General features: G+C 47.8%; 1 protein-coding gene across 1 annotated transcript in view; it reads right to left on the bottom strand.

Annotated features, from left to right (window-relative positions):
- The window catches only part of OGA (O-GlcNAcase), a 621684-nt gene that overhangs the window by 78613 nt on the left and 519405 nt on the right, over positions 1-23666 (bottom strand). Inside the window, 1 exon segment of the mRNA XM_078643616.1 lies at positions 9724-9916. Coding sequence (XP_078499742.1) covers positions 9724-9916 — 193 coding nt within the window.

The raw sequence follows: 23666 nt of genomic DNA, 5'->3' as shown, positions 1-23666 counted from the left end.
AAACAATACCGACGCAAAGAATATAAGGCCTTTTGGCCGTAAAAAAGCTAGTTTTTCTCGGTTCCGACAGAGAGACGTCGAGACCGCATCCGAACCCAATGGCGGAAAAAAACAATCTGGGGATGGAGCCGATGCCCATGCGCACTGTAGTCCAGGGGAGGAGTCACCTATCTCAGGATACTTCGAAGACTCTTCCAAGACAACAATGTGCGATCATCCGGACCCAACACTAGGCGGCGATCTAATGCTAAGATATGAATTTAGCAGCCCACATGCCTCGAACAAAATGTTCCTCTGAATGGCCCATTTCCACATTGCTTGAGCTAGGTGCGACAGCTGTGGTGAGTGTGTTCCTCCCTGTTTTTGTATGTAATACATAGCTGTCATGTTGTCCGTCCAGATCAACACAGCTTTGTTGTGTAAGTGTGTCGTGAAAGCTTTTAGGGCTAAAAAGATGGCCATCAGGTCCAGAAGGTTGATATGCATTTTTTTTGCTGTGCAGTCCAGAGTCCCTGTACTGTAGGACATCGGCTCCCCATCCTAGTAGGGATGCGTCCGCTGTCAACACTATTTGTGGGACAGGCTCTTGGAACAGTCGTCCCTTGCAAAGGTTTTGTGGATTCCACCAATGCAGAGAGTTGTATGCCCGACTGGTCACCAACACTAGGTCTTTTAATTGACCGTGAGCCTGGTTCCACTGCCTTGCTAGGCATTCTGGTAGCGGACGCATATGTAGTCTTGCGTGAGGGACTATGAATATGCATGAGGCCATCATGCCTATTAGCTGCATAAACACTCGGGCTGGTAGTGAGTGTTGGGGTCTGAACCTTTGTATGAGCGTCTGCATTCCCTGTACCCGTGCTGTGTTGGGATATGCTTTTGCTGCCAGTGTATCTATTGTTGCTCCCAGGTACTGTTGGACGTGGGAGGGTGGTAGATGTGACTTTGGGTCGTTTAGTGAGGGCAAAAGGAGTAGGCATAGCCGGAGTGATAGGTTCAAAGAATATAGGAGAGGTAGCACAGTCTCTCTTTTTCTTTAGTGGGATTTTTGGAAGGTCTTCAGTTGGTAGAGGCCTTTTCTTTTTGGTATAAACAGTCACTTCACAGTTTAGTGAAGACATCACGGACTTCATCACTCCACACGCGCTCCCCTCCAAGGATTACATCTTTTTGGGAGACCTCAACTTTCACCTTGAAAAGAACAACGACCGCAACACCACCACCCTTTTGGACAACCTCGCCAACCTCGGACTCAAACAACTTGTCACCACCTCCACCCACATCGCAGGTCACACACTCGACCCTATCTTCACCTCCAGCAAACATGTCTCCTTAAGCCACACCACAGCTCTCCTTTGGACTGACCACAACTGCGTTCACTTCACCTACAACAAGCCCACACCCAACAACCACCCCCAACCCACTCTGCAAAGAAACTGGAACAAAATCACAATCGACCAGATCTCCACATCGCTTCTTCAAATCCCCCCAGCCCACTCCTCTAACCCAGACCAAGCAGCCACCAACCTCACCCAATGGTTATCCAACAGCGCCGACATCTTAGCACCACTGAAAAAACGACAAATCAAACTAGGCAGCAAAAAGGCCTCCTGGTTCAACGATGATCTTAAGAAATCCAAGAAACTCTGCCGCTCCCTTGAGAGGGCCTGGAAAAAAGACCCAACCACCAGCACCAAGGACGCCTTCAAAAACGCCACCCGTATACATCACCAACTGATCCGGAATGCCAAGAAAGCCGCTTTCTAGGACCCACTAGATAACAACGCCCACAACAGCAAGGAATTATTCAACATCGTCAAGGAATTTACCAACCCCTCGGCCAACTCCAACGACATCACCCCCTCTCAAGCCCTCTGCGACTCCCTAGCCTCATTCTTCCACAACAAAATCGCAGACATCCACAACAGCTTCGACAACAGACCCGAAGACCAACCCACCCAACCCCCTGCAGGACCCCCACCCCCCCTGGACACCCTCAATGACTGGAAGCCAATCTCCACTGAGGACACCATCCGTCTGATGAACTCTATCCACTCAGGATCCCCCACAGACCCATGCCCTCACCACATCTTTAACAAAGCAAACTCCATTATAGCACCGCACCTCCGAGACGTCATCAACTGCTCCCTCAACTCCGCAACCTTCCCGGAAAGCTGGAAACATGCCGAACTCAGCGCCCTCCTGAAGAAACCCACAGCTGACCCCACCGAACTCAAAAACTACCGCCCTATCTCACTCCTACCATTCCCGGCCAAAGTCATCGAGAAAGCGGTCAACAACCAGCTCGCCGCATTCCTCGAAACCAACAAATCACTCGACTCCTCACAATCCGGCTTCCGAGCCAAGCACAGCACGGAAACCGCCCTCATCGCAGCTACAGACGACATTCGAACTCTACTGGACAATGGAGACACAGTCGTCCTCATCCTCCTCGACCTCTCCGCAGCCTTCGACACGGTCTGTCATAGCACCCTTTTACAACGCCTCAGAAACGTCGGAATCCACGGAAAAGCACTAGATTGGATCACCTCGTTCCTCACCGGAAGAACACAGAGAGTCCGCCTCCCACCTTTCAAGTCAGAGGCCACTGAAGTCATCTGCGGCGTACCCCAAGGGTCCTCACTCAGCCCCACCCTCTTCAACGTATACATGAGCCCCCTCGCGGCCATCGCACGCCAACACAACCTCAACATCATCTCCTACGCCGACGACACTCAACTGATCCTATCACTCACCAAAGACCCGAACACTGCCAAAACCAACCTGCATGAAGGAATGAAAGAAGTAGCCGAATGGATGAAGCACAGCCGTCTGAAACTGAACTCAGACAAAACAGAAGTCCTCATCCTAGGCACCTCCCCCTCCGCTTGGGATGACTCTTGGTGGCCAGAGGCCCTTGGAAAAGCACCTATCCCGACGGACCACGCACGCAACCTGGGCGTCATCCTGGATTCCTCACTCTCGATGAACAGACAAGTCAACGCCGTCTCTTCATCTTGCTTCAACATTCTTCGCATGCTCAAAAAAACATTTCGCTAGATCCCCACTGAAACTAGAAAAACAGTCACTCACGCTCTGGTCACGAGCCGACTGGACTACGGAAACACCCTCTACGCCGGTACTAGAGCAAAAACCCAGAAAAAACTCCAACGCATCCAGAACGCTTCTGCCAGGCTCATATTAGACATACCACGTAACGAACACATCTCTGGCCACCTGAAAAACCTCCACTGGCTCCCCGTCAATAAGAGGATTACTTTCCGGCTCCTAACCCACGCACACAAAGCACTCTACGAAATCGGACCCGAATGCCTCAACACACGACTGTCCTTCTACACCCCCCCCGCCAGCTACAATCCTCCAACCAAGCCCTTGCCACTGTACCTCGCATCAACAAAACGACCATGGGAGGTAGATCCTTCTCCTACCTGGCAGCTAAAACATGGAACTCACTTCCCACTCATCTTCGCCTTACTCAGAACCACCTAGCATTCAGGAAGCAACTTAAAACGTGGATATTTGATAAATAATTCCCCACCCTCCCTCAAGCGCCTTGAGACCCTCTGGGTATGTAGCGCGCTATACAAATTTATTGACTTGACTTGACTTGACTTTACCAGTTTTTGGGTCAATGTAGATTTTGACTGGTTTTCTGTGGAGGGATCCGGGTGAATAAGTTCCTCTTCCACAGTCTTTGGTTTGGGTGCTGTAACCTTTGTTTTTTCGGGTCGACACTTTTTGTGGCTTCGATTGTTTTAGGTGGTTGGGTCGATTTAGGCTGTTTTTCAACGGGTTTTATTGGTTGAACGTCCTTGGCTGGCTTCACAACCTGTTTCGGACCGAGTGGTTTTGTCGGTTCGACAGTGTCTTTATGTTGTTTTGGAGACTGCTGTTTTGGCTCGACGCCCTTCTTTGATTTGATGGGCTTCGGCTCAACCGATTTCCTTTCGTCCACCTTCGGTTTCGCTTTCGGGTCGACTGTAGTTTTAGGCGTAGGCCTTGTTCTGTCGTCGACAGGTTTTTTCTCCTTGTCGATACCTGAGGCTGCTTTGCTCGATTTGACGTGCTTCTTGGGGGTCGATTCGACGTGCTTTTGTTTTTGTGTGGAAGCGACGTGTTTCGGCTTCGAGGTTGACTCGACGGCCTTTGACTTTGAGCTCGACTCGACTGCTTTGGTCTTCGATGTCGACTCAACGGTCTTGGTTTTGGAAGGTTTTGTTGGTACTGTGTCCTTCGGTTCGACGCCATTCGGCTTTGGTACCTTCGGTTCGACGTAATTCGGTCCGAAGACTGTATTGTCGACCAGTTTCGGTTTCGATGGAACCGATGTTGTGTGACGTGTCTCAGAGGGCTCTTTTGATATGTTCTTAGCCGGGCGGTATGGCGGGGCTGTAGAACGAGGATTTTGATCTTGGCTAAGGCCTGCTGGCGATGCCTCGACCTGAGTCTCTGATAGAGGTGTAGTGTCTATATGGGGCGGTGTACTCACGGTTCGCCCCTCGTCGTCATCGGAGTCTTCTTCAACTGCTACGATGTCCTGATCGTATTCCTCGAGATCGACGATTAATTCACCCTCTTCGGGGTAATATTCGGAGTCGGGCTCCAAGTATTCTCTTTCGTCTTGATCCGAGTCTTTGGCGCTGGCTAGATCTTCTTCGTCATCGAAGATGTTATCGGGTTCTGGCGCCGACCGTTGCATTTCTTGCCTCGCCGCCCGTCTATTCCGAATAGTCTTTTTGCCTCGGAACTGGGCACAGGCTAGGCAGCTATCTTCATTGGGATCTGGAGATAGGCATTTATTGCACACTGGATGCTTGTCTGTGTGCGGGAACTTCGAGTTGCACTGAGGGCAGTACTTGAATGGACTTCGTTCCATCGACGGTCGGTCCATGTGGTGTCGAGAAGGCCTCACGGCCCGATTTGATGACTGGAGTGCAACAAAGTTCTAAAAGTGTATCGGTACCGAGCACTGAACAATACCGACGAATCCGAAGGCCTTTTTGGCCTTTTTTAAGAGTTTTTCTTGATTCCGAACTTGGAGAGTAGGAAGTACATCCGAATCCAATGGCGGAGAAAAACAATCTGAGGATGGAGAGGATGCCCATGTGCACTGTAGTCCAAGGGAGGAGCCACCTATCTCGTGATACTTCGAAGACTCATCCAGGACAACAATGTGCAATCATCCGGACCCAACACTAGGCGGCGATCCATGCACAGATATGAATTCAGCAGCCCACATGCCTCGAACACATAGTTACAGAAGGTAAGTAATGTGTTGTTTTGATAGATACTTCAAACAGCAGTAGTTTGCAAGGTAGTGGGTCTGTGAACTGGCTCAGATCAAAATGTCCTGCAGGACTGAGTGGGCAAAATGCCCTTCTTGACAGACGAGACTGTTGGGACAGTAGTGCTTTGTGAATGCGTGTTCAGACGCTAACATAGCTGCTTGACAAATCTCCAGGACAGGCACTTAGCATGCTGATGCTGTTATACCAGCTTTACCCTAGTAAAATGAAACTGTAACCATTCCGGGGGCTACTTCTTAGCCAGCGCATAGCATATCTTTATGCAGAGAACAATCAATCTGGAGATGATCTGCTTTTGCACTGTCCGACCTTTCGTTGTCCCAGAAACCCAACGAACATCTAATCGTCCATCCAATATTCTTAGGCGTGATCAGTATTAAAGCTTAGAGCCCTATTAGGGTTTTAACGATGGAGTCTCTCTTCCTCAGAGGGTATAGGGTGGAGCAAAGAATGCCGAAAGGGTGATCACCTGCCCAACACGAAATGAAGTGACCACTATCAGTAAAAAGCGAAGGTCTTCCACACCAACTTATCCGGAAAGAATATTGTATAGGTTGGATAGACAAAAAAAGCCTGCAGCTCGCTCTAGCCGATGTTATGGCGTTGAAAAAGCCAGTCTTTAACATTTCAATGGATAACTGTACTTGGTCTCAAAAGGGGTGCACATCAACAAAGTAAGAACTAAGTTCAAGTGCCATTGAGGCATCGCAAATGATTTTGGTGGAAATATATTTTGCAAACCTTTCAAAAATCTCCTCACAATAGGTGATTTAAATAAACAGGGCTGGTCTAACCGCAGAAAGGACATAAGTAACTATAAGTAGCCTTGAACAGTGTCCAAAGCAAGTCTTTGTCGGGCCAGGACAGAAAAAGCAACTAATCTCCAGACAACTTTGCTTGCAATAGGTCAATTTGTTGGGTATCACACCAAACCACGAATCGGTCCCAACAACTAGTGTACACAGTTTTGTGTAAGGGAACCTCACTTCCAAGATGATATTAAGAACTTCAGTAGGAAGGTGGAAGGATGTCACCTGTTGCCACTTAATCTTCAGGCATTGCACAGGTCATGCTGCTGCGAGAAGCAGCAGCTTGATCAGAGGACCAATGCCCACGCCGAGGAGTTACGTGTACCACACCCTCCTGGCTTAATTTGAGACCTTTGGCACAGTCGTTCCTGATCTTCAGAACTCTTGACAGGAGAGGCAGTCGCGGGCACCCCGCTAGATGGAAGGCGTGTCAGAGAGAGAGCTGCCTTGGAAGCTCCAACGCCGAAAAGTGGTGACATTGTGCATGCTCAGCAGTGACAAAAAGACTGAGCGAGGGTTATCTCCAATGCCGTACGACACCCTATGCCACCTTCATGTGCAACTGTCATTTGTGATCCACTAAGCGTCGGCAGTGAAGTTAATCTAGCCTGGCATTTAGAGATCCCACCAGGTGGTTCATCAACTGATCAGTTCCTTGACAGTTTAGCCACTTTAGGCGGGGCAGAGCCTTCCTACACAGGGCCCAAGTCCCCACCCTGCCCTGCTTGCTACAGTGCCACATAGCTGTGGTGTTAAGAGGGAGCACTTACATCAGCCTTCCTCTGATGGTTGGCAGGAAGGCCTTCAATGGCAAGCGAATCGCCCACAACTCCAATAAATTGATGTGAGTTGAGTCTCTAACGGAGACCAGAGAATTCAGATCTCAACCTCTCCCAGGTGGCCTGCGCAACGCAGCAGTGATGCAGCTGTGACGATGGTCAGCTCTGGATGGGCTATGGAGACGGGTCTGCTACTGACCTCGTCTTGGTCCAGACGCCACCACTGCATGTCTTTTGCAGTCGTCTCCTAAATCCAGATAGAACCTGACAGATTCCAATTTTGCTGTGCCTACTGGGATTTGAGGTCCCAATGTAGAGCCTGCATGGCCACCTGGTTTCTAGGACTTGCAAGATGCAAAAACTCCCAGGAGCCTCAGAGTCATCCCTCACCGAGATTCAGAATTGAGGCTGAAACATTGCAATTATAGCTTGAATTTCCTGGACTCTCCACTCTGGGGAATGGCCGAAACTGCACCCTATCTAAAATAGCTCTGATGAACTCGAGCATCTGGGAAAGAGTCAGGTGTGACTTTGGCACATTATTAGTGAAACCCAACGATGTAAGGATGATTGCCGTAGTCTGGAAGTTGTTGCTGACTGCCTGAGGCGGTCGCCTTCAGCAGCCAGTTGTTGAGGTAGGGGGAAGAGTTGTAACCTTGACCTACAAAAGTGTGAAGTGACCACCGCCATCACTTCGTGAACTGAGGGACACAGGTGAGGACAAAAGGGAGCACTGCAAACTGAAAATGCTCGTGGCCCACCGCGAACTGCAGGTAGCACGTGTGGGCCTACAGTACGGGAATATGGAAATAGTTGTTATGCATGTCCAAGTCCACTATCCAGTGGTCTAGGACATACAGGACCGGAGCTGACGTAAACATCTAGAAAGGCAAAAAGGTTGAAGGCAGGGACTACCCACTGGCATTGTGCCATTCAAAGACTTTTAAGTTCAGTTTCCATTCTCAGATTTGTTGTTGTAGGTCAAAGTATTTGTCAGTCCCTGGCAAATGTTCCGCTAAGAGATGCATTTGATGCTTACAGCTCCTCCTCATAGGCTAATCTGTCTCCGGGGGATACAAAGGAGATGTTTGTGGGCTTAAGACCTGGAGGATTAGCGAAGTTCTTCAAAATTGAGAGGTGGGTGAATATTTTTTACTGGCACCTATAACTGGATCAATTCCCCAAGGCTGTTGGATCTTCGTTCACTGCCAGTTGCATGGCTGATTTAGATGGGCCTTTTGACATCATGCTGACAACGAAGCTGGCTATTCCAACTCCTTGGACCTAGGGGCCCGACAGGTAGCGTGGGTCAGCAACCTTAGGTATAGGGTTGCTCTGCCTCAAAGTAGGCACTCTGGTTCGAGTGAGGTCTGACAATAGAGCCAGGCTAGAAGGTCAATGCTTTTTCAGTCTAAAACCTGGGCTTGATGCCCTACGCCGTCGGAAGAGGTACTCTACCTTAGTCTGGGATGCTTTAGTGGACAATATGGCTGATCGTGCTGATCAGAGACAGGACTAGGGCGCTAAATCCGGACTCTGTCAGAACCAAATGGCAGAAGAAAAACACATCTGAGGTGAAGTCTTTGTCCTGGTGCATTGTGGACTAATTGAGTGAAAATAGGTCTTGTGACTTAAAAAACGTCTTCGAAGAAAAACAAGCTGCAAGTGTCTGAACCCATCATTAAATTTTAGGTGCATGAAGAGCATGTGCACATGCTACATACATGTTTAATCCCCACCAGTCTGAGGGGGATTAAAACTCAAAATTATGTTTGGTCTTTCATATTTGAGTCAGCCATATGGGTTAGAAACGTTTCAGGAATCAGAACCTCTGAACACCACAACTGAGAGTTGGGAACTGTTATCTGAATTTAACAGAGTAAAGACCTTGTGAACCTGTAAAAGAGCAGAGCTCCAAATGAATTAATTTCCTTTTACTCTGTGTGACAGAAAATCAGAACTAGGATGGTTCATCATAGGAGTGGAGTTCAAAGTCATCTGGCCAGATTAGCTATGTGCCAGAAGCCCAACAATCAGGTGGATGGTTGGTATACAATGCTTCATGAAATGTTTGCATACTATGGGCGTTTCCCACATTTCTATCAGGAGTTCACAGCCTGTCATGAAGGTAATAATGCAATCATGTGGATCAATTATAACTTTAATGTAGGACAACAGATTTCACAATCTACAAGCAAGACTGAGTGCTCCCATAATCAATTTAAGAGGCAGCATGTGGTAAGTTGGATTCTGATTTACAGATGTACGCACACAACATGTTCCATGAACCAACAAATCACAGTAAAAAGAAAAAATAATAAAATCAATAAACCCTTAAATGCTGGTTTACATGGCAGTGTTACCCAATTAATCTGCATGAGAATCTTGGTTTCACCAACACGAACTATACATATCTGAGATTACACTAGCGTTTTTCCTATAATCTACCGAAGCACCTGCAAGGGTTACGCATTAGAGGTCTTAAGTGCATGTCTTTATGAAACAAATATATTTCCAATGAACGAACACCTTCAACACATTCAAGAGGGAAAACAACAATGGACTGCTGTTTTAACCCACTAAAGGAATATTTGTTGAAGTGATTTTAACACAATGCATTCAGCATTCTTGGATCAATCTGTGGTGAGCCCTGAAACAAACCTCAAAAGAACGTGTTTGTTTCACAGGTTGCCTTTCCTATTTTGCAACCAGATAGGTTACCAATTATCTATTAAAATGTTAACTACTATCCAACAAAACAGTTATGCAAAGATCTGGCTTTAGCTTCACCAGTTTTAAAAGACTCACCTCTGCTTCAGAGAGAGCTTTGTCATTATTCGGTTTGGAGTATTTCTCTTGCATGAAAGGGATCCATGAATGTTTACATTTTTTTATGAAGGGTGCAACATCAACCGTTCCTACTGCATAACCACAAATGCCATCCTCATCTTCAAGAACAAAGCAGTAATCTAGGCTAAGAGAAAGAAGACCTCCCACCAACCTGCAAAGAAAATGTGAAAGCATTAAGTCCAAAGTATGATTAAAGATCATAAGGCGGTAGGCTATCAGCAAGTTTTACTGCTATTTTCATACAAACAACTATTATGCTATCAATGATGCCACACTTAAGCACAGCAATTGATATATTTTCATTAAAACAACGTGAAAGGAACAATACTATAATATCCAAGAATAAATGACTTGGGTGTCAATGCAAAAATGCTGCATTTTGGGGGGGGGGGGGGGGGGGGGGAAATACAACTTTTGTACAACAGGTTAATGATATCTCCAGCAACAGTGAATACAAACCTAAATGAGGATAGAGAAAAAAAATTACAAAATCGTAAGGGTTGTTCTTTTTCTTGGTTTCCCATTTACAGTGATCTTCCTTGCACAACTGTGTTCCACATATTTTTTTTTTAATTTTTTTATTTATTTTGGAATTTTATAAAGCGCTTAGTTACGCTCTCCGGCGTGTCCCTGCGCTGAGAGTGAGCATGTGGGAGGGTGGAGAGTTTAAGGCAGTGCTAGGTGAAACAGGTGTGTTTTGCGGGCTCTGCGGAATTTGGCCTCAGAGGGTTCAAGGCGTAGTTCAGTAGGTAGCAGGTTCCAATTCTTGGCTGCGAGGAGTCTGAACGATCTGCCCCCCATCCGAACTCTACAGATTTTGGGGGCAGCGGCTAGACCAGTGCCAGAGGATCTAAGCATCCGCTCTGATCTGTAGGGGGTGATGAGACAGTTTAGGGGGACAGGTACTCTACCTCCCAAGATGCGATGGCATATGCAAAGAGCTTTGAATTTAATCCTTTCACGGATCAGCAGCCAGTGAAGGGACTTTAGAGCCGCTTTAGAGGACGTTCGCCTAGGTAGCCTTAGCACCAGCCGGGCTGTCGCATTCTGCAATACTTGGAGACGGTTGAGACTGCTGGCCGTAATGCCCAGGTAAAGGAGATTGGCATAATCGAGTCTCGATGTGACCAAGGCATGCACAAGGGTCTGTCTGTCTCCAACAGGGAGCATGTCAAGGACCTTACGTAAGGTCTTGAGTATCCCGAAGCACATTCCCACTACCCGATTAATCTGGGGAGCAAATGACAGATCGGAGTCAAATAGTACCCCAAGGTTTTTGGCCTGTTGACATGGCGCAGGAGTAGGGCCCAGACAGTACGGCCACCATGCTGAGGACCACACAGACGCCCCCCCCCCCCCACCCCCCCACCACGAGCACTTCAGTCTTGGAGCCATTCAACTTCAGGCAGTTGTTAGACATCCAGGAGGCCACCTCCTGCATGCATGCATTATACATATTGTTATGCATCACTTCTGAGATGATGAAGAGAAAGTGCTGCTGCACATGGTATACACCCAAAGGCCACTCGGTGCTAAAGGCCCTTTAATGTAAAAAGATTTTTGGAGGATCATAATAGGTAGGTTTTAAGTCTTTTCCCTAAAGAAAAGTGTGAAGGTATCAATCACAGCTCAGGCTAGAGCTCATGTCATGATTTGGATGCTATAATAGAAACGTATTTGCAACTTTAGCTAAAGTGAGGGAATAACAGAAGATATGATTGGGAGGAATTAAGGCAATGTGTGTATTTTGTACAGATTAAATCTATTTTTGAGACAATTTAGTGCAGAATGATAGACATTTGACAACCAGACAGCAACATGAAACGGGCCCTCTTTTGTATAGGAAGCCAATGGAGCTTCAACAGGATAGGTTTGCCAGAGGTATATTGAGATATTTTAACAACTGCTCTAAGCAGCCTGGTTCTGGATCATCTGAAGTCTTGTTAAATTTAGTTGAGGTCTAGTAAGTTAAGTTTGTTCAACCATTTACTGTGCTTCAGAGGATCGAACAAGCACTGGATCAGAACACTTGTGCTAAGTGACAGTGAGGGAGTGCCACTGTAGAGCAGGTTAGAGTCCCTCATATTTCAAGGGTGTCCAGCTCTAACGAATACGTTTCTTACCTTTGGTAAAGATGCATCTGTTAGAGACATATATTAGTTATAGAATCCTTGCCTTAGAATTACCCCCAAACGCCAGACTGGACCCGGAGAAGTGTTTTCTCAGCAGTACCCCTGCGCATCAGTAGGTGGAGTCGGGCGACTCCGCGTCAGTTGTCGTGGTCACTGTGATGAGGTTGCAGTGTCTACTTAGACGCCGCTACTGCGTGCTGACGTCAGTCTGACACGACTATCCACGCTAGCAGAGTACAGCCATGAAAGACACTGACCACTGGTGTGCCACACTAGGGCATTCCAAGAGAGTCCCTAGAAATTAGTTTGCAGAGCAGAAAGGACAGTTGGGGCGGTAAGGAATCTATAACTAATATATGTCTCTTACAGATACATCGTTATCAAAGGTGAGTAACTTATTCATCTGAAAGACTATTAGTCATAGATTCTTTACCTTAGAATAGATACCCCAGCAATACCAAAACCTACAGGAGGGACTGTAAACCAAGTTAACACCAGAAAGTTCTTGAAGACAGAACGGGAAAGTAGCCATCCCTCCGGACTAGACTATCCAGGCAGTAATGTCTAGTGAACGTGTGCATAAAAGCCCACGTGGCTGCCTGGCACATGTCAATGAGTGGGACTCCACGTGCCAAAGCAGCAGTAGCTGCCGTAGCTCTGGTGGAATGAGCTCGCAGCCCCACTGGAGGTGCCTTTTTAGCTAAATCGTAACAAATCTTTGTACAAAGGACGACCCATCTAGAGATGGTATGCTTTTGCACAGCCGACCTTTCTTGGCACCCACATAACAAACACAAAGTTGATCGTCCACCCGGAAATCCTTTGTGCGGTCAATGTAGAAAGATAGCGCACGTTTCGGGTCCAGACGGTGGAGTCTCTTCTCCTCCTTGGAAGGGTGCAGAGGCAGGAAAAAGGTGGGCTGAGTGATAGTCTGTCCGATGTGAAAGGGAGTGACAACTTCAGGTACGAACGAGGTTCTCGTTTGAAGCACCACTTTGTCCGGATGCACGGAGATGAAAGGGGGGCTTCGAAGAAAGAGCTTGAAGCTCACTAACTCTGCAAGCAGAGGTGATGGCAACAAGAAAAGCAGTCTTCAGCGTGAGAATCCTAAGAGGACAGTTGTGAAGAGGCTCGAAGGGAGCACACATAAGCGAAGTTAAAAAAAAAAGGGTCAAGTCCCACTGAGGCATTATGAAAGGAGATGGAGGAAAGAGATGAATAATGCCTTTAAAGAACCTACTTACAATAGGGGACTTAAACGTAGAGGGCTGATGTGGTAGCCGAGGAAAGGCACAAATGGCTGCCAGATAGCCTTTAAGAGTGCCCAGAGCCGAGCCCTGCTTGGCCAAAGAGAGAAGGAACAAAACAATCTCGGAAAGAGGGGCAAGAAGGGGATCCACAGCCTTTGCTGTGCACCAAGCCACACACTTGTTCCATCGACAGGCGTATATCGTCTTAGTGGAGGGATGCCTGGCTGCCAAGATGGCATTACAGACTTCGGGTGGAAGGTCAAAAGCAGACAACCGTCACCGCTCAATCTCCACGCAAGGAGGTGGAGGCTAGACAGGTTCGGGTGGAGAACCGTCCCCTGCTGCTGCGACAGAAGATCCTCCCGAATGGGCAGTCTGATCGGCAGATCGATCGCCATGCTCAGGAGCTCGGGGTACCAGACTCTTTGTGCCAAGTCCGGTGCCACAAGAATGACTTGGGCCCGGTCGCGCTTCATCTTCTTCAGCACTCTGGGCAGAAGTGGTACAGGCGGAAAGGCGTACAGGAGGCCACAATTCCACTCACGACTAAAAGCGTCACAAGCTATTGCCACCTTGGAACACTTGCTTCCCAAGAAGTCCCAACTTCTTGGATTCCCTATCTGGAAGAGCAGAAGGGAATGTGTCCTTGGAAGAAGAGTGAGTGAGTGAGTGATGGTATTTCTAAAGCGCACTTATGCTGAGGCGTCTTGGCGCTGTGCAGGGTAACTGAGATTGCGCTGGCCACTGTCCTATCATGCAAAAAGCCAAGTCTTAACCTCCTTCCTGAACCTCCTGTGTTCGACAATTTGTCTTAGCTGCTGAGGTAATGAATTCTAGAGCCTCGAGGCTAGATGGGAGAAGCCCTTCCCGCATCATCTTTGTTTTTTGATCTTAGAGACCATGGCCAGCCCTTGCGAGGCAGACCTCAGGGGTCGGGTTGGCAGGTACCTCGTGACTAGATGTTAAAGGTCTGAGGCCTCTACACCGGCCCCAAACAGAGCGCTTTAAAGTCTATCCGCCTCTGAACAGGGAGCCAATGCCTGTGAGGTGGAATGGTATTTAGGCAGGTGAAGGAGCATCCTGGCTGCTGCATTCTGGATTGATTGCATCTTAGCCAGTTGAGCACACCCTGCTCCTAAATAAAGGGCATTTCCATAGTCTAGTCTGGAGAAAATAGTGGCAATGATAACCGTTTTCCTGAGATGGTAGGGAATAAACGGCAGGATCTTTCTCAGCCCCTTAAGCATGAAAAAACAGGCATAAACCACCTGATTCACCTGGGGCTTCCATGACAGATCTTTATAAAAAAAAAAACCCATGTTCCTTGCTTTAGCCACTGGGACCGGACAGACTCCTGCGGATGTGGGCCACCAATTTTGATTCCAGATAGACTCTTTCTGTCCGAACTCTAAGACTTCCGTCTTTTCAGTCTTTAATTTTAAGAAGTTTGAGTTCATCCATTGCATGACTTCGGACATACAGCCAGCGAAGTCAGCAGCCATGGAATCCACGGGATAGGACACGGAAACGATCAGCTGAGTGTCATCAGCGTATGACACCAGCTTGAAACCCAGATTCTTTATTAGCTTGGCCAGGGGGGAGACATAGATGTTAAACAGGGTGGGTGATAACGCCGAACCCTGGGGGACTCCTCCTGGAAGGGAAAATTTGTCCGACTGAAGTCCGTTCCAGAAGATGACTTGTTCCCTGTCAGACAAGAAGGAGGAGAGGAGATCTAACGCTAGGCCTTTGACACCGATATCCTGCAGCCGTTGGATGAGTACCTCGTGATTTACGGTGTCAAAGGCCGCCGTAAGATCCAGCAGGACCAATGTGACCCTGCCTCCCTCATCCATCCCCTTCCGAATTTCCTCAGCTGCCATCAGTAGAGCAGTTTCCGTGGAATAATTTGCACGGAAGCCATGCTGGGTGCTGTCGAGAATATGCCATGTCTCAAGATAGTGAAGAAGCTTGGACCACCAAGCTCTCGGGGTGAGGGTGTTGGGTGATGAAAATGGGATTGCCGGGCGGTGGAGGCGGGCAATCGTCCGTTCCACAGGAACCCCAGTGCAGGACTTGGACCAAGTGCACAGAAGGACGTTGGTGAGGGTTTCAATGAAGGGCAAGAGGGGTTCAGAGGAAGTTGCAGCAGGTTGAAGCACATCCGTCAGGAGATTAGTCCTGCCTGCCACTGTAGGGAGCTCCAGGCCCAAGGCCTCAGCAGCCCAAAGCACCACCCAGCATAGGACGCTCTCTCCTCCGTAGCCATGGTAGGGGAAGAAAGCATGCCAAGGTCTGGTGAAGTATCCAGACCACTGGCATCACCGAATTCCTCTCTCTAGTCAGTTTCTTCCAGCTGGTCTGCCAAAGGGTCCAGCGAACCCTCCCAATCCTTATCAGCACCTTCAGGGTGATAGCAAGGTATTAACAAGGGAAAACAAAAGTACCCTCCGGCATCGGATTAGACGTCGGTCTGGCTCCGGGTCCATCTTGGGGATGAGGATGGGGACGGCGTCGGCAGGGGGCGGTGTAGTAAGGTCATCTGGTGCCGATCCGGATCCAGGCCTGGTTCCACGGATGCCCTTCGGTGCCGGAGCCACCGGCATCGAAGGCCTAGGGCCCTGACTGACTCTGCAGGGTCTGAGGGCGCGCCAGCAGAGTCAGGCTGCCCAAAGTTTCGTAGAACATACAAAGCTGGGCTGGGGACGCTCCGGCTCCCGAAAACAGGGGGGAGGTGCTGAGTAGTCCCTGAGTCAGGTACCAGAGACTGAGACTTAGAGCAACGATGTCCCGGATCCCGCGTTGCGTCAGCCGACTGACGGGGAGAAGGTGAAGAGCGACAGTGCTTCTTCGCCTCCTTCTTGTGCTTCAACTTACCCGAGGAGTAAAAAGACTTGGGCAAGTTGTGGTGGCTCCATAACCGGTCTCGAGACCTTCCCCTCGAGCGAGACTGGGAACGATGAAGAGCAGACTACCCAGCCTCCAGAAGCTTTCGGGACAGCTCCCGCAAAGCCTTCGGATTCAAGGCGTGACAGTGGGAGCACGACTTTGGGTCTTGGTCGAGTTCCAGGCACCAGAGGCACACGTGGTGCAGGTCCGTCATAGATATCAGTTTGTGACAGACCTCACAGGGCTTGAAGCCAGCACGATGGGTCATCCCTCGTGCACCAGGAGTCAAAGACTCGAAAAAAGTCACAAAAGTAAAATAAATTCTAGTCAAAAAGTGACTAAGGCGCAAGCTCTCTCCGGATCTGCGCTAGGCTGGCGCAGAAAAAGAACTGACCTCAGTGCACAGGGGCAACGTCTAAGTAGACACCGCAACGTCATCCCCTCGACAACGACGCAGACGACCAACGCCACCTACTGAAAAGCAGGGGTACTGCGGAGGAAAAAATTCTCTGTATCCAGTCGGCCGCCTGGGGGTAATACTTAAGATAAGTCATCTAAGGTAAGGAATCTATAACTAATAGTCTCTTTCCGATCTTAAAGAACAAGTAACAAACTAACGCCTCATCTGCTAGAGAAATAGTCTAGCCGCAGATTCCCTACCGTAGAATTCTCCCCATGCGCCATAATTCATAATTGTTAAAATAGATATTTATCTTTTATGGCACACTATTTCTACAACCAGCATCTAAGATGGGTGCGCGTTTTTGGTGCGGTAAATAGTCACAGAACAAACGGACGTCAGCACAAAGCAGAGGGTCTTATATTGACTCTGGTGACGTCGCGTACGTGGATGAAGTCGGTATGGAGTCACGCAAAGCCCTCTACCGACGTGCAAGGGTACTGCTGAAAAGAAATTCCAGATTCAGTCTGGTGCCTGTAGAGAATTCTAAAGTAAAGAATCTGCAGCTAGATATGTATCAAATGCAGAGTTGTATCTGTCCCCAAATAATCTGTCTCCTATCTGGACCATTTGGGCCAACCGGTAACATACCCTGAGGTTGGTTGCTTCAGTGCACCGTCATACACTGATAGGGTACATTTTTGGGCTACCCTAGGGAGCTTGCCTGCCCAAAGAAATTTGGTAACTAAGGACAGCATGTCCAGAAAGAAAGACCTGCAGAAAGATAAAAGAGTAACAGTCCCGGTACAGGTAAGTACCTTTGCAAGAATAATGAAGTTAAATACAGTCTGAATGCAGCTGAAGCAATTTCGATTGGTTAAAGCTAAGTCATTTGTTTGTAAAGCAGTTCAAGTTACTCTTCAAGTTACTTGACAGATTACTTTTTGAGTTATTGTCTACCCAGTGTGATATGCCTAGATATCACACTGGAACAATTCCTAGAGAAAAGGTAAGTACATCAGTTTTTGTATATTTGCAGTTAGAGATTCATACAAAACAACTCCACACTTTTCACAAGAAAACAGTTTAATGTAGTCCTATGAGAGAAAACAATGTTATTGACTTAACTATAAGTCCTTAGGTTTGAGAGCTGGCTTTCTGGGATTAGAACTAGGGTTCCCCCAGGGTCGAGGGTGCACTCTCAAAGCAACCTCAGCTGCACTAGGGCGGCCGGGTGCAGAGCGCTGAGACCCAATGTTATCCAATGGGGATAGGGGCACCTGGTTGGGGGCTGTTCACGAGCAGGCCTCAAGGTTATGGGATCAAAGCTCCTCGACTTAGGCCCAGGGCAAAAGGGATACGATTTAGCACACAAGGTGCAACCACAGCAGTCCAGGGGCAACCTGGTGCTGGTTTGGTGTCTGGTGCACTGTTTTGAATGGGGATTCTCCGGTTGCAACAAACACTGCAGGTAAGTTGGGATGTCTTGGAATGGTCGGACACTCTCGGTTGGTCCACCCCAGGCTGAGGTGTGTCGGGTGCAGGGGTGTCTTTTGGCGCTGAATTCTTCTAACCAGCTCCGGTCACCATCAGGGGTATAGTCCAGAAAAGGGCTTCAGGCGTCGGTTGGAGACTTGAGGTAGGTCAGGGATCACAAGATCCCAGGTCAGGATCGCCAGGGAGACCTCCTCATGGAGTCAGTCTGTGGGTGAGCAAATCCGGTGCTCACGGGAGTCAGTTTGGTTCCGGAAGGCAGGGCAGGTCTTCCAGGTTCTTGGGGGCTGCTGGCTGCAGGACACACCGGGATTTCGCTGCAGCCGACCAAAGTTGGGACAGGCTGGAAGGGCTGGGGCCAAGTCAGTTGGTGTCCTCCTCTTCTTCAGCACAGCTTTTCATCCTTCTTCTTGTTTCTTCTTGTCTTAGGAGGCAAAGTTCAGGGTTGCCCCTAAATACTACATTTATGGGCGTTACAGGTAGGTGCAGGTTGAGACCATTGGGTTCCTTCCTTGGGGTGGGTACACCCCCTATTATGCCACCCTCCAGTGGGAGGGGGGCATAAGCCTCACTCTGGTTGACTGGGTCCCCCATCTTCAAGATGGCGGGGACTGATAGTTGTGCTTCACCTCGCCTCCCCAGCCTGAGGGAGCCCTTGGGACAGATGTTAAGGAAAATACTACTTACCCAGTATTCATCTGTTCTTGGCAAATAGCACTGTAGAGTCATATGCTATGCATAGATCGCCATCTAGTGTTGGGTCCAGATGTTTGCACTTTGTTTTGCTTCGAAGAAGCCTTTCCAGTCACAAAGTAGGTGACTCTTCCTTTCGGTGATAGTGCACATGGGCATCAAATCCATTGTTAGATTGTATTCCCACAGAGGGTGATACTGAAGATAGAGTAGCAAAAGGAGGTGTCCATGAATGCATGTATCTAAGTAAGATGTTACCGCAACAGGTATAGGTACTCAGGGAGGCAGGTGGGCACATATGACTCTATAAGCCAAGAACAGATGCATACTGGGTAAGTAGCATTTTCTGTTTGAGGCATATGAGCTGTAGATCATATGCTGTGCATAGACTATATAGCAGTTATCTCTCAAAGGGGTGGCTAACCTGTATCTGTTGTCTGAAAGAGTGTACGTAAAACTGTCTGGCCCACTCTAGCTTGTTGTCTTCCTAACACATCTACACAATAGTGTTTTGTGAATGTGTGAGGTGTACACCATGTTGCAGCTTTACATATGTCATCTATGAATATATTTCCTAAGAATGCCAAAGAAGCCCCCAGTTTAAGTGTAGAGTGTGCTCTAGGGAGAACTGTTAACGTTCGTTTTGCTTTTGCATAGCACATTTGAATGCACTTGACTATCCACCTTGCAATACCTGATTTTGATATGGGATTGCCTTTGTGTGGTTGAGAAAAAGCAACAAAAAGTTGATTAGGGTTACAGAAAGGTTTTGTTCTTTCTATGTAATAAAGCAACGCTCTCTTCATTTCTAATGTGTGCAGGGAAGAACACGGGTAACTCCACAGATTGATTGATGCAGAAAAGCAGAAATGACTTTAGGAAGAAATTTAGGATTAGTCCAAAGAACCACTTTATTTTGGGGCATTTATAAAAAGGGTTCTTCTATAGTTAATGCCTGAAGCTCATCCACTCTTCTGAGTGATGTGATAGCAACGAAGAAAGCAGCTTTCCATGTGAGAAATTGCAGTTCACATTTGTGCAAAGGCTCAAAGGGTGGACCCATTAGTCTGGTGAGAATATTGAGATTCCGTACTGGAGTAGGTGGACGTCTCGGGGAATGACTGAGTCCCTCCGTAAAGGCTTTGATAAAGGCAATCTAAAAAGAGATAGTAGATGTCTGTTCTGGAGGTATGCAGCTATTGCCGCCAGATGTAAGCGTATGGAAATGTAAGCTAAATTGGAACATTTTAGATGCAACAAATAACAATGTTTTGTACAGAAGCATCAAGCGGGTTGATGTGGTTATTACAGTATATCACAAACCGTTTTACACTTTGCTGCATAGCAGGCTCTTGTGGTAGGACGTCTAGTCTCTTTGATAATATTCATGCAGTCTGACGGTAGATGAACTCTAAGACTTCAGAAGCCAGATCGCCATATTGAGTTGACTGGGGTCTGGATGTCTTAGGTCTATGTGGCTCTGTGTGAGAAGACTGGGTGTGAGACGTAGTTTCTGCTTGTGAGGAACTACTGAGAGTTCTGATAGGTTGTGAACCAAGGTTGATGTGCCAATGTGGGAGCAACTAGGATTTGTGTCAGGGATGTTTGGTTGAGTTTCCGAACCACTTCTGTAATGAGTGGGAAAGGTGGAAAAAAGTAAGCAAATATCCCTGACCAATTCATCCATAGAGCATTGCCTTTGTAAAATGGGTGTGGATACCTGGACACAAAGTTTGGGTATTTTGCGTTTTGGTATGTGGCAAACAGGTCTATGTGAGGAACTCCCCAACATTGAAAGTATGAAAGAAGGACCTGAGGGTGGAGTTCCCATTCGTGTATTTGCTGTCTCTGCCTGCTGAGGAGATCTGCAACCTGGTTGTTGACTCCTGGAAGGTGTTCCGCTAGGCGATAAAAGTTTGTGGTGAATGGCCCACCTCCAGATGTCTTGGGCTATGTGGGACAGTTGGAGACAGTGTGTGTCCCCCAGTTTTTGTATGTAATACATGGCTGTCATGTTGTCTGTACGAATTACGACAGCTTTGCACTCTATGTGAGTTTGAAATGCCTTGAGTGCTAGGAATATTGCAAGCAGCTCTAGGTGATTGATGTTGAGCAACTTCTGTTGGCTCCACAAGCCTTGCACTGTGTGCTGTTGTAGATGAGCTCCCCAGCCAGTGGGGGGACGCGTCCGATGTCAGTAAAACAACATGAAGAGCGTTGGTATTGCCCTTATAGGTGGAGGTGGTTTCTGATAAGGGTGCATATTGGATCAGTTGTTCCATTTCATCCCAGTGCGCACGGTCGTATCGCGCTAACAGTGCCTGAGTGTTGGAGGCGCACCAGAAATTGGCTACTTTAGAAGCTATGTCAAAATCAAGAAGGACTAGCTTTTTATATAAGGAAGACTCAATGGAGTACGTATGTCAGGAAAAAACCGGTGGGTTTTTTTGAAAGCCCTCACCCACCAACCTAGTTGGTGGCATGCTTCATCATCGGGCCCACCACAGTGGCACCTAACGTGCCCCGGGTGTGCTTCGACGCCAGATTACTGCGGAGCTGGTATAATTGCTGAGTGTGCAGTGTGGTGAGAGTGAAGGTGAAGATTAAAAAGCCATACAAAAATCCCAGCACCCGAGGGTGCTGGGATTTAAAACAGGCTGAGGTCCTGAGGAAAGCCTGTTTTAAATTAAGAAAGGCCAGGCTGAAACATGTAGACCACTGGACACTGGAGGTCATAATCCATACTCCACTGTGTCCGTCTGCCTTTTAATTTGCCAACAGAGACCCAGTTTATTAAAATATTTTTACCCTCAGGTGCTGGGATTTTTGTATGGCTTTTTAATCTTCACCTTCACTCTCACCACACTGCACACTCAGCAATTATACCAGCTCCGCAGTAATCTGGCGTCGAAGCACACCCGGGGCACGTTAGGTGCCACTGTGGTGGGCCCGATGATGAAGCATGCCACCAACTAGGTTGGTGGGTGAGGGCTTTCAAAAAAACCCACCGGTTTTTTCCTGACATACGTACTCCATTGAGTCTTCCTTATATAAAAAGCTAGTCCTTCTTGATTTTGACATATAATTACGGGGATCTGGACTAGCTTACCTAGTCCTCTCTCTCTCCTTTGATTCAGTGATACTTTAGAAGCTACCCTTTTCCCAGAAACGTCAATTCGTTTTGATTCCTTATCATTAGGTGGAGCCTCTCCTATTGTCTGGGAGTTGGCTCTTTTTCTTGCATTGGACACAACCATGGAGTCTAGTGGCAATTGTCTCCTTATATATACTGGGTACGATGGTGCTGGCTCGTACTTCTTGTCCACTCTACGGGTAAGAATACGAGCTCTGACTGGGTCATTAAAAATGTCATCTATATGCCTGACCATCCCTTTAAGCATGGTTAGTGTATGTGATGACCTCTGTGTGGTACTGAGGGTTTCAAAGAGGATATCTTCTTCTAATTACTCCTTATGTAGCTGCACCCTATGGTAGTTGGCAGCTGTACCCAGTAACTCAATGTAGTGTACACTATCATCTGGTGGAGAGGGTTTTGTAGGGTACAGATCAGGATCATTACCCGTAGGAGAATTGGTGTTATAATAATCCAATGGGTCTTGTAATGGCTGATCATCCCCATCCTGATAATCAAGCCCATCATCCTGGTTTTCAGGTGTATGTGGTGGTAAATGTTCAGGTGAAATTGGTTGAAGCTGAAGTAAAGGTAATGATGAAGGAAAAATAGGTGGCGGAAGAGGAGGAGGGGAAGGGGAAGGGTTAGTTCTAAAAGATCTCTTCTTTAAAGGGATGTGATATTCTTCTGCATCAGCCCTTTTTTTTTTTAGAGTCACTTTAGAGATGTTGCAATTGAATACTTTCAAATAGCAATAGATGTTTGAATGCAATAGATACAGTTGTTGCAATATGCAACATAAACTTAATACAATAATAACAGAGCTCAATGGGAAGTTAAGTAAATGTAATAAAATCCCATTACAAATGTTTTTCTTACTCAGGGCTGGATCCTGGATTCAGCCCTGGTTCATTTCCTGTAAACAGTTGAAAGAAATCATTTTTGTTACACAGGTGATTTTTAGAGAATATTTGTATGTTTTGAAAATCGACACAGAAGAATTTCTGGCAAAAACCAGGCAATGTTATCCTATGGGAGAAAATCAGGTTATTGGAAAATGACAGTTGTAGTTACAGTTGAGGGTCAGTGCTGGGCACAAAGATCCAGCACTAGGGTCTCTCCTGATAGCAGGTGAGCAATTTCGTTTTTGTTGATCGGATGATTTTTAAGGAATATTTCAAAGTTGCAAAACTCGACACTTAGAAGAATTTCCAAGTGAAAACCAGCCAATGTTACCCTATGGAGAAAATCAAGTTATCGGTCTTTGGGTAAGTACTAGACTGGCAGAGTTAAGCTTCTGGGGTAAGACCCAGGGGTCTCCCAGGGTCGGGTAGGTACAGTTGGTACACCCTCAGCGGCACAGGGGCAGCTTAGTGCAGAGTGAGTAGGCCCAATGTTTGCCTATGGCGGGCAGGGGGCCTTTGGTTGGTGGCTGCTAGCAGACAAGCCACGTGGCTGTGGGAGCTGGGCTCCTGGTCACTTACACAAGGCAAGTGGGGAAGTAGGGTAGGACAGATGCTGCACTCCCAGTGGCACTCGGGCGGCTGGGTGCAGGGTGCTGTTGGGCCTTCAAGCGCCCAATGTATTTTAATGGGAAAGCTGCAAGACGAACAAAGGCTGCAAGTTCGGGGATGGAGATTCTTTAGGTGCGAGAGGTAAGTTGGGAAGCTGTAGGTTAGGTAGCCACCCAGGAGTTGAGCACAGGGGGCCGTGGGGCGCCGGTTGCAGGGGTGTCTTTTGGTGTCAGGAAATCTTACCCTCAGCTGGCTGCGGTTGGAGGGGTCCCTGGTTGTGAGGCTGCAGGCGTCAGGAGCATCGAGGAGGGTCCTTGGGTGCTGGATTCGTGGTCACAGTCGGCGGGAGGACGTCCTCGTGGTCTTTGTTCAATCAGGCACGGGCCTGGCTCGGCG

Source organism: Lissotriton helveticus, chromosome 5_1 (genome assembly GCF_964261635.1).
Source record: "Lissotriton helveticus chromosome 5_1, aLisHel1.1, whole genome shotgun sequence".
In the NCBI taxonomy this organism is placed as follows: Eukaryota; Metazoa; Chordata; class Amphibia; order Caudata; family Salamandridae; genus Lissotriton; species Lissotriton helveticus.
This window is presented reverse-complemented; position numbering and strand designations above follow the sequence as displayed.